General features: G+C 36.9%; 1 protein-coding gene across 1 annotated transcript; it reads left to right on the plus strand.

The window, feature by feature from the left end:
* Positions 1–551: 551 nt before the first annotated feature.
* Positions 552–11306, plus strand: rdh8a (retinol dehydrogenase 8a). Its single transcript, XM_084123425.1, has 6 exons — positions 552–865; positions 4946–5107; positions 7051–7230; positions 7443–7536; positions 10222–10405; positions 10549–11306. Exons 1-6 carry the CDS (start codon positions 754–756, stop codon positions 10774–10776), a joined length of 960 nt encoding a protein of 319 aa, XP_083979551.1. The 5' UTR covers positions 552–753; the 3' UTR covers positions 10777–11306.
* Positions 11307–12068: the final 762 nt, after the last annotated feature.

Consider the following 12068-nt stretch of genomic DNA (forward strand, 5'->3'; position numbering starts at 1 on the left):
ATAATATAATATAGCCTAATATAATGTTACACTTTATTTTAAGGTGACGTTACAGTGTACTGTACTTACTCAAATAAGTAGGCTACTGAGTAATATTAATTAACTACATGTACTTACTATAGAGTTACGGTTATGGTTTGGTTAGTTAGGCTACTTGTATTTATGCATAATTTACTATTATTTCTATAGTAAGAACATGTAGTAACGTGTAAGTAGGCCTTACGCTACCTTAAAATAAAGTGTTACCATAAGTTACAATAATTATAGGCCTACATAATTTACTGTTACTACTATAGTAAGTACATGTAGCCTAAGTCACCTTAAAATAAAGTGTTATAGGCTATAATATAATAGGCCTAAGGATTTTTTTATATGTTTTATATATATATATATGTTTTGTTGTACAATCATCATTTTAAAACCATGCTCACACAGACTAACTTTTAACATTAACTCAATTAAACTTGTTTACTTGTAATTGATTGTTGATTGAGTGTATTTATTTTCCCTCGCCTCATACCCCCGTCCCCTCCCCAAACACACACCTCTCTCCCCTTTGCGCCCACAGCCCGCGATGCATCTCACTGCGTTAATCTGTTTGTTTTTCAAAGCAGTACAGTAAACGCTGATGCGCGTTAACGATTTTCTGTCTGCCATGTGACCGCATAACCCGCTCACATGAGCGCCGGGTTGCGTTATCCGCTTTAAGTTTGTTCAAGTCCTCTGATCCAGCTGAGACTGACAGGAGTTGCCATGGCGAGTGGCGGTGGCGAGCAGAAAGTGGTGCTGATCACCGGCTGCTCCTCTGGGATCGGACTGAGGATCGCCGTGCTGCTGGCCAGAGACGAACACAAGCGTTACCATGGTAAACGCGCTCATTTGCGTTCTAATTCAGCGTTCACGCGTCTATAGAACGTTTTGGGTTTTCGTTTAAACGTGTTTCAGAAGTTGTAGATATTAGAAGTTTACACGCTTCTAGCCGATAGCCTATGTCTTACTTTGTAAACGCAGCTGTTGGGTATTTTCATGACATAACGCGCTGTACATTTTCGCATTAGTTTGTCTGTTCATCCGAACCGCAAGATTATAGGCTACATTCACTTTTCTCTAGTTGAGCCCGAAGGGTCTTTATTATCATGTGAAAGCGCAGTTTCCAGGGTACGGCTCCGCGAGGATACCGCTTGCCAGGCGGAGATCATAAAGAGACTGCCAGTTCTCTTTCAAGTGACTTCTCCAGTACAAAGCTCTCTTTATGGCTGTGAATTGTAGACCGCTGCCCTGGTTTAGTGCCGTGTCTAATGCGCCAATAGTTCACACACTGGAATGAGTGTTGGGAGAGGGACAAAGTTTGAGACCTGTACAAGTTGAGGGCTCTAAAGCGAGGGTCTTCTGAAGACTTCATCTGCACTCTGAGCAGGGCAAAACCATTGGACATTTGTTATCTCCTACTCGGCTACATCTAGAGACTCATTAATGTCAATCAAATGGTTTGCACCGGGGGTCTTCAACCTTTTTCAGACCCTTGGTGGATTGAGAGATGAAGCCTGGCCTATAGTGACATGTGTATAGTAGCACATTAAAGGGATAGTTTCCATTAAAAAAATAAAAATTATGTCATTATTTACTCACCCTCAAGTTGTTCCAAACCTGTATGAATTTATTTCTTCTGCTGAACAAAAAAAGAAGGTATTTTGAAGAATGTTGGTAACCAAACAGTTTATGGACCCCATTGACTTTCATAGTATATATTTTTTTCTCCATTCTATGGAAGTCAATGGGGTCCATCAACCAACATTCTTCAAAATATCTTCTTTTGTAAACTCATAGAGGTTTGGAACAACATGAGGGTGAGTAAATGACAACAGTATTTTCATTTTTGGGTGAACTATCCCTTTAATGTATTTACATACTTATGATGCTTACTGTAAACATTGATGAGTCATTACATTACATTTTAATGCATTTAATGTGGGCAAGACAATGAAACTTCGCTTCTTTAGATTTAGTTAAATTTATATATAAATTTATTTGTGATTTGATTTGATTTCAACACATTTTTAAATACACAAAAAATAAAAGTTGCTGTTTGATTTAAATAGGTTTAAAATAGGATTAAGAGTCTATGATTGGATCATTATTGCAGTGATTATTATGTTTCTATCATGTTATAGTTTCTTAACCCTAATTGATGGGTTTAAGTTTAGCTTTTCATTTCTTAAACAACCATGTAGGAAGACGCATCATGGCCATATTCCAGGATGACAATGATTCATCAGGATCAAATTGTGTAATAATGGTTGGGAGGAACATGAAGAATCATTTTCACACATGAATTGGCACCTCTGAGTCTAGACTTTAAATTCATTGGAAGTCTTTGGGATTTGCTGGAGGAGACTTTACAGAGTGCTGGACTCTTGCATTGTCAATACAAGATCTTGACCAAAAATTGATGCACCTCTTGATGGAAATAAATGTGATGTGTTTTCCATGGTTGTTAAAGAAAACACTTCAACAATTGGGGTTAGAATAACTGATACCAAACATATAGTAACATGCTAGAAACATAATAATCATTGCAATAATGATCCAGTCTCTTAAGCATTAGCCTTTTTAAATCCAAACAGCGACTTTTTTTGTCCGGGCAGTGTATTTTAAGATTGGTGGACTTCCTGCAGTATTGCTACTAACCCCTTGTTTTACAACACGAAAGGGTTGTCAAGCTTTTAAGAAAGTTGAAATGAAGAAGTTAAAAGGAAACCATCTTTCATTCTTTTTCATCTTTTAAATGAATTCCATTTTAACTTTGTTCCCATTCTAAGAGCATTGCAACAGTGGATTTTTCCGAAAGAAAAATAAAATCCTTTTCCAATTGGTTCTGGTTATAATGAGGAGCAGCGATATATGCCAACTTCAAAGAAGCCAAAAAAAAAAAATCCAATTATAATTGAGGGTGGCTCATTCAAGAATGTTTAATCGGCCTCAAGTCTTAAAACAGCAGCTTTAACAATGAGGCGGTTGTTCTCGTAAACACATTTATGTTGTGGCCTAGTTTGGCCCCACATGCCTTGTGTGTCGTAAGAATGAAGTTCTCCTCTCATCAAGTACAGCTTATTCTTTATATACAAGTGGAATGCAGATTTCCCAGCAGCTGTGTCTCTCCATCATCACCCTACAGATGCATTATGGTCTCCGCATGTTTACTGGCACTTTTCAACAGCAGCTGGGCTTTGACTGATCAGGGATGATGTCTGTTGACAGACTGAATGGATGACGCTTTAAAAAAGCTACGGAGGCTCCTTGACCTTATCTGTAAATCGGACAGGATTTGATCAGCAAATCAAACCTCAAAGTACTGAAGATGTGCTAGTGCCACAGAGAAAGAGACAGCCAAATTAATATATATCATTGTCAAAGACGAAAAGTAAGCCTATGATGTAAATGTTGAAGTTTAATATTGTCTGTATTCATTTAGCAGACACTTTTATTTGACTTACAAATGAGGAATACAGTAAAGCGATTGTTCAGAGAAGTACAGGCTAGAAAAGAGATGAGAATATATATATATATATATATACACTACAATTTGCAATTACAATTGCAAAAGTCTTAGGCATGTTAAATGGAATGGTTTTAAAAATGGTTTTAAGTCAGTTATTTATATCTTCAAGATATAAGGAAGGTTTCTTCAAGCATCTTGGAGACATTCCCGCAGTTCTTCTGGATTTAGTCTGTCTCAGTTTTTTCTGTTTCTTCACGTAATCACAGAAGGACTCGATGATGGTGAGATCAGATCATACCGGCTGTTGTCAGATTCCTTGAGCATACACAAATCTCACTGGATTATTACAATTAATAGCAAAAAGAATGTTTGGAAATGTAAACTGATATTTCCTACTGACACACTACAGCAAAAGATATAAATAACTGACTTAAAAATAACCGGGGGGGGGGGGGGGGGGGGGGGTATTAACATGCCTAAGACTTTTGCACAGTAGGCTACTGTATATATATATATATATATACTACCATTTAGAAGTTTGGGGTCGATCAGATTTTTTAAACGTTTTTTGAAAGTCTTACTTGATCAAAAATACAGTAAAAACAGTAACACTGTGAAATATTATTACAATTTAAAATAAATATAATTTATTTCTGTGATCAAATCTGAATGTTTTAGCATCATCACTCCAGTCTTCAGATTTACATGATCCTTCAGAAATCATTCTGATATGAAATCATTCTGTTCACAGCACAGCACTCTGAACAGCACTTATTTGAAATATTATTATTTTTTAAACAATGTCTTTACAAAAGCCTTTACTGTCATTTTTGATCAATTTAATACAGCCTTGCTGAATAATAGAACAAAAAAACTAAACATTTCTTAATTGCAAGGAACTGTTCAGGTTTAGCGTTAGGAAGATTCCACCCATGAAGAACAGTGAATCATATCGACCAAAAATATGGAAAGGTGGTAAAAAAATAAAATAATAATTGCTTTGTTTTTCATGTAGAACTTGCCAGCACAGCTGATCACTGACATTAGAGTGGACTGGATAATGTTTTCATAAAGATAAAACTGATTATTTCAGATGAAAAATGTTCAGCGAGCTTATTATTAAATCTGGGATGGGCGCTTGATTTAGGTCAGCGTCCCTCATGCGTTCAAAGTGCAAAGTGCATTAAAATGTTAATCTCTTCAGCTTATCTTTCAGCCACAGTTTAATTAAGCAATACACACCACTGATTACACTGAGTGTTTTGTTTGGGTCAGCATATATATCATGAAAGGGACCAAATTCAATCAAACTGCAATCCCCTGTGCTGATTTCAGAACAAAGCTTCTAAACCTCTCAGTGAGACCCCTTGTAGATATTAGGCTTGAACTTTTGAGTGATTACTGCTTTGTCGATGATATGCTTGTTCTCTTTCACTTGTCTTGAAGTTATTGCCACTATGAGAAACCTGAAAAAGAAGGACCAGCTGGTGGAAGCAGCGGGTGACGCGTACGGCAAGACCCTGACACTGCTGGCACTGGATGTGTGTAGTGATGACTCGGTCAGGCAGTGTATTAACAGTGTAAAGGACCGCCACATCGACATTCTCAGTGAGTGCAGGATGCCTTTGACCTCATTGGCTTTGTTCACACCGCAGGGGAAATCCAATTTTTTATTTTTTTAAGATGGGCTGTTCAAACTGCAAGTTATATGCAGCAGGACCAGATTTGAGGTTGTGAAAAGAGCGAAAAGTCTACTGGAAATATGTGCAAGTTAGCAAGCCAACTGTCCTTGGCTTGCTAACATCAAACTGTTTGCTAAGGGAATCATTTAACATGCTTTGTGGTCTTTTACATCCTAAACGTGTCCATAAAGACAAGCATTTCCTTGTGCAAAAGAAGTACACTTTAACATACTTTTAAAATGAGTGGTTATTTTGAGTAATATTTTCGGGCACGTGTTAATCGCAAATAAATAAAAGTGTATTATAGTTTAAATTTATATTATTAGCATTTAGCTGAACTTAAGAGTGCTTTTTTTACTTTAGCACATGTTGTAATTTATACTTCTATATGGTTAAAGTGTATTGCCGAATGTACAAGCAAGCAGTAAACTAAAATATACTTCAAATGTCATTTCTATTGAACCTTATATGTCATGTATTTAAATATATTTGTAATTACACATTTGTAATGATCAATTATATTATAATATATAACCTTTAAAAGTAATATTGAATAACACATTAGAGTTAAAATTATAATCAAGTACTTTACATGTGCTTTAGTATGTTAGTCAGCACATCAAAATAAGTGTACTTCTTTAAAGCACGACTAAAAAATATTAAAACATAATGATCTAAAATGTTCTTTAAAGTAATACTTGACATTTTTTACAAAAGTGTGCTTTGTGTTTAGAAACATATCATGAATGTGAGGCCTTTTATTTCATTGTTTCATTTTTATATTATCTGCAATTACAGTGTTTATAAATATTAAAGATATATGATATACTTTTAAGATTTAAAGTACACTACAAATTCACTATTACAATTAAGTACACTTCTTTTTTTACAAGGGTTCACTACCTGTTGCTATAGAGAGCCTAAGTCCCTCCCCTCCGCTTCCGGCTCATGGGACCTTACTTCGGAAAAAATATGTATGGTAGTCAATGGCGAGAGACAACTTATCTTTTTATTCCGTTTGAACTGTGCCCTGAATTACACATATGATGTTTGTCAATTTAAAAGATAATTATGAAAGTCAAGAAAGTCGCAGTTTGTCATAAAACAGAAGAGAAACATTTATGTGAGTTTTATGTGAAAATCGCTCAATGAACTACATCTCTCGTCTCGCACTATGTACGTCATAAGATCCGTTGCTCGTATGTGTGCAGTCTGGTACAAAACACTCAGGCATGACGGCGTAACGTTACAATTATAACGTAAGACTATAGAAACAGACAGACGTTAGCTTCAGTAAAGTTAGCTTCATTCATTGAGCAAAAAGGTATGACGTCACACGTGCACCTTTTGGGTTTGTAGTCTCTGTAATTACGTATTTTCACAGTCTTATGCCTCAAACTGCGACTTTCTTGACTTTAAAATGTATATTTTAAATTGACAAACATCATGTGTAATTCAGGGCACAATTCAAACGAGATCAAAATATTTGTTGTCTCGCGCCATTGACTACCATACAATATTTTTCCGAAGTAAGATCCCATGGTGGTCAACCGGACTTAGGCTCTCTATTCTTGACAAAACACCTGTTGTATAAATGTACTAAAAAAAAACACACACATGCACCAAATCCTATTTGACTGTACAGACTTAGTAGTCCAGACTTAGTTTAATAGGATTTGGTTTAGGCTTGGATTGGCGTTACACAATCTGAACAGATTAAGTACTACAATGACCAGAGACATGAGTTTGCTAGAAACTATAATAAGCACATGTTAAATAAGTGCTGCTCACAATAGATCAATACCTGGCCTAGTGCCTCAGTGACCAGTCAAGTCCATAACCACCCATGTTTCCTGTCTGATTTTCCAGTTAATAATGCAGGAGTGGGTTTGCTGGGACCTGTGGAGAGCATCAGTATGGATGAGATGAAGAATGTGTTTGAGACCAACTTCTTCGGAACGGTGCGCATGATAAAAGAGGTCATGCCAGACATGAAGAAGAGGCGAGACGGCCACATTATCGTCATGAGCAGCGTAATGGGCCTGCAGGGTAAGACGGACACACCAAGCCTGACTGAACCCTTTTGTGTCACACAGCTGAATGCTTGACAGTCAGATCAACAATAGAGCCATTCAGAGTTATGCACTTAGCTGTAGAGCATTATGACGGAAAGAAATGCCACACATGGTTTGAGCCACATTAGGAGGGCAGCAGACCAATGACATTATCACTGAATATATCTCTATTGGACTCATCTGCAGGTGTGGTTTTCAATGATGTTTACACGGCCTCTAAGTTCGCCATAGAGGGCTTCTGTGAGAGTATGGCTGTGCAGCTGCTGAAGTTTAATGTCAAGTAAGTGATTTGAAGTCTTATGGTTGAGGGCCTATTGACATTAAGTCTGAATTTTCTGCATTAAAAACGTGAAGAAAACAAAAGACTTTAGATACAAGTATGCAAAGGCAATGCACTCATATTACTATGAATGGGAGAAAGTGCAACGCGCAATATGACGGAATAAGTCCCGCCTTCTAAATTAAAGAGCCAATCGACAATTGGAAAAAGTCAGAAGCTCCAGTTGCATAAGTCAGTGTTCTGAGATGGGCGCTTATATGCCAAATTTACACTCCACCGACAGAAGCAGGCCAAAGCTGACAGTCTCCAGATTACAGCTCGTCACTTTTCAGATTTTCTAAATCCGATTCAGCTTTTTCAACAGACGTCAACAGCACACTGATCCGACAAAACCCGACGAAGTGTCCGTTGCCGTCTGTCAGTGTTATGTGAATTGGGTTTATGACTGCACATGCACATTAGATGGTCCAGCCTGAAAAATTTAGTTTTTTGTCATGATTTGAGTGTTTAGAAACAAAATGTATGACACAGTTGACATATTGCATTGGTGATTTCAAATATGAAATTTAATCTTAAGTTTGGTGGACAGCTTTAGAGAATTTGGTGTTTCCCCATTCAAAGAGATAGGAGCTGCACTTGCATGACTAAATTAGTTTCCCGAGAGACGTTTCAAAGATGGCCGCCGAGTGAAATGACTTGCCTTAAAGGGGTAGTTCAGCCAAAATGAAAATTTGCTGGTAATTTACTCACCCTCAGGCCATCCAAGATGTTGGTGTATTTTTTTGTTTAGTAGAAATGTAAAGAGGATTTTTAGCTGAAACCGAAATGAATTACCAAGGACCACGTTTTCAGCTAAAAAGAAAAAAGTCACATACATTTTGGCCTGAGGGTGATTAAATTACCAGCAAATTTTCATTTTGGCTGAACTATCCCTTTAAGGCAAGTCATTTCTCGGGAAGCTATTTTAGTCATGCAAGTTAAGCTCCCTTTAAAGCAGTGGTATTCAAATGGCGAACCACAGTTCGGTTGCGGACCCCGGCTTGGTTCCATGCAGATTACGAGACATAATTGCGCCATTTTACTGTTTCTATAATTTAAAGGGTCCCACTTTATATTAAGTGGCTTTAAGTACTATGTAGCCTACTTACATTGACAAATAAGTACAGTGTACTTATTGTGTTCATGTTGTATTGTAAAACACTTTTGCTGCTATTGAGGTGTGATACGGCTAAGGCTAGTGACAGGTGTAAGGAAAGATTCAACAGTGTAATTACAAATGTAATTATATTAACTAATTACAGCTGTAATTACATGCAGGTATTTTTTAAACAAGTATAATGTAAAAACATGTATGTACACAATAAGTCCATTGTCTCAAATTATTAATTTCAATGTAAGTACATAGTGCTTAAAGCCACTTAATATAAAATGGGACCAATTTTTCACGCTTCATCTTCTAATATTTTTATCTGGAGCCAAACAAGCTTCATTCAAGTCCTCTCTGCTCTATGCGTGTTGCATCTCTCTCTCCTCTCTATTTTCCCGCAGAAAATACAATTATTGTTATCTGTCATACAGATGACTCAGACCGTTTGACTAAACCAGGTTTGTGACAAGATAATGTGTGGCGCCTGTAGACGTTTTGTTTGTTTTTTCCTCATACATTTAGCCTTATTAAAAAGCATATTAAAAGCATTTCATAATAAACACTGTTATAATTTAGATAATTATTTAGAGATGGCAAAGGAAGACAAAAAACTTTGAAATTACTAGTTAACTTTGTGTGCTCATGATGAGAGTTTTGATTATAGATTATGCTCATTGTTTTTAGTAGTTTATTAGTTGAAGCAAAATGTAAAAATGGCCCACACTGTTCTTAAGAGATAAACTAACATGTAAACGAACCTTCTGTGCCATACACATAGGTGTCAAAATGTTTAAAAAAAATATTGGTAAAAATTATATTGGTAAAAGACATCACTGCTTTGGCTCTTGGGGCCCTGGATTCTCATATTTGATGACTATTTTGAGTGTTTAGGATTTTTTCTTTTACAAATCACTATGGCTTTCAAAAAAGTATTGTGCAGACCTCCGCTGCGAAGGAAATATAGAGATAGGACCTCTTGGAACTTGAAAGGGACTTTGGTTTAAAACCAAAACAATGAAAATATCAGTGAAATATCAAATTGCAATGATCCAAGATGAAATCGGATTTGTTTCCCCAGCAAAAAATAATAATAATAATAATTGAGAATGAAATCATAACATTTTGAGGGTAACTCTTTAGCATTAAAGTTAGAATAATGCAGTTCTCAACCAAGAACACACAAAAAGTGTTGAATCACAAAAAGTGTTGGAGTTAATTAATTTAATATATCAATGCTTACAGTTTCTGTTAATAAAAAAAGTTTTAAATCAAGCGGCTTTGTCATAATTACAGCAGAAGTATTGGAAATATCTCAGCCTAATATGTAGAGGCATGTGAATATTGTCTTGGTCAGCAGGGTACTTTATGCGCAAAATTATTACTTTATTCTAGAAAATGTATCCATTTTTTTAACATGGCACTAAAACAACTGTTGTACTCATCAGACTTGGAGTAAACAGGCTTCTTATAGTCCATCTTGTTGGCATTAAGGAGTGCTTCAGTTGTAATGTACTGTAACATTCCCTCTGTACTCCCAGACTGTCTATGATCGAACCAGGCCCAGTGCATACAGAGTTTGAAACCAAGATGATGCAAGAAGTGGCCAAGATGGAATATCCTGGAGCAGACGCAGACACTGTCAGATACTTCAAGGATGTGTACATTCCATCATCCATCGATATCTTTGAGGCATTGGGACAAAGACCTGATGACATCGCTAAAGTATGTGCCACCGTTTGACTGCACACATATTAACCCTATGAATTCATTGCATTGAAAACGATTAGCTCCAATTTGCTTACGCTGCCCATTAAAGCTTTGCATTCTTTTAAATCTCCATGCATTTTTGTCATTTTCTGTTCCAGTGCACCAAGAAAGTGATTGAATCCAGCCGACCTCGATTCCGGAATCTGACCAACAACCTCTACACGCCCATTGTGGCCATGAAATACGCGGATGAGACCGGAGGACTTTCAGTGCACACCTTTTACAACCTGCTCTTTAACTTTGGCTCGCTTATGCACATTACCATGAGCATCCTCAAATGCCTGACATGCAACTGTCTGCGCAGACGCACCATTTCTCCTGACTGAGGGGGGCAGCAGTGAGACGCACACACTCACACTTCCCTCAGTTTACAGCAGAATAGGACACAACTCAGTGCAACAAGCAGGAGAATACAATACCTCAAATGAGTATTCCACATTAAAACACATTATAAAAAAGGCAGATTTGGATTTTCAAAACATGCACATGTATTGTTGTATTAATGCTAGCAACAGATGTTTGAAAGGAGTAGGTAGGTTATGCTATTCCATGATTGTGAATTACGAAGCATTTTAGTCTGTAAAAATGAACAGACCATGTTCACAATCAAGTGAAAAATAATCACATAGCTGCCTTTATTTGTACTAATGACGTACATGGAAATGTCTTTGATGTCTTATCTGTTTAAAATCTATTTCTCTCCTTTTATAAGCTAAGTCTGTTTATTATTTGAATTAACTTGAACATTTAGGTGGTCTTAAAGCTTTATTTAAAGATGTGCTGATTTTGAACCTAAATAACGATGTAATGTGATCGTTTTGCTCAAGGCTGGAAGCATATTAAAGTGTAGTTTTCACTTGTCGTCTTTTATTGTTCAAACTGCTGTTACCTTTTTTCTTGTGCCAGATTGATTTACCTTAAGTCTGCTCCTTTAATTAAGAAAAACCTAAACACTGAATACACCAGTCAACAGAGTGGAACTGCCTTAACCACATTACTGTTGTGGCCTCAGGATACTCAACATTAGCCAAGGACAGACTTGCCAGGCATTCTCATTTTATCCAGCAGAGGGCGACAGTACACTAGCAGAGTAAAGAAATAGCACACAGAGGAATAGTCTGAGATCTGTGCTGTCTTTACTATGGGTGCTTCTCATTTGGGAAGCTGTATCCTAGTTAGATCTGTGTCCTTTCTAGTCCAATCCTTCTAAGGCTCCTATGCTAGACTTCCTCTCAGCACCGAACGCTAGAATGAGACAGTCTAGTAAGTGCGCATGTCTTTGTAATTAGGTTTTCTGCCCCCGCAAGTACAAAAAATACTATTAAATTTACTTTAATATAAACACTTTATATTAAATATATTTATATTAACTGAATATAAAGTGATTGAATTGGAATGTGTGTAAAGAATTGTGGGTGATTGATTCGTTTACATTTGATGCTTCCTACGAAAGACGACAAATGGAGGTTGAGAAACGAAGGCCGCATTCCAAGGATCCTTCAAAATGGGACGGCAACGATGACGTGGCAGTCTAGATATGCAGCCTTACTAGGATGCAGCCTTCCGATTGAGAAACTACTATAAAGTAGGCAAAAAACATTATGTCTGAATTCACAGT

This window comes from Abramis brama (assembly GCF_963993115.1).
Source record: "Abramis brama genome assembly, chromosome: 1".
In the NCBI taxonomy this organism is placed as follows: domain Eukaryota; kingdom Metazoa; phylum Chordata; class Actinopteri; order Cypriniformes; family Leuciscidae; genus Abramis; species Abramis brama.

Coding starts and splice junctions, on each gene's coding strand:
- rdh8a (XM_084123425.1), top strand. CDS start 754: ATGGCGAGTGGCGGTGGCGAGCAGAAAGTGGTGCTGATCACCGGCTGC. Junction 866..4,945: donor CGAACACAAGCGTTACCATG/GTAAACGCGCTC, acceptor CTTGTCTTGAAG/TTATTGCCACTATGAGAAAC. Junction 10,406..10,548: donor GACCTGATGACATCGCTAAA/GTATGTGCCACC, acceptor TTTCTGTTCCAG/TGCACCAAGAAAGTGATTGA.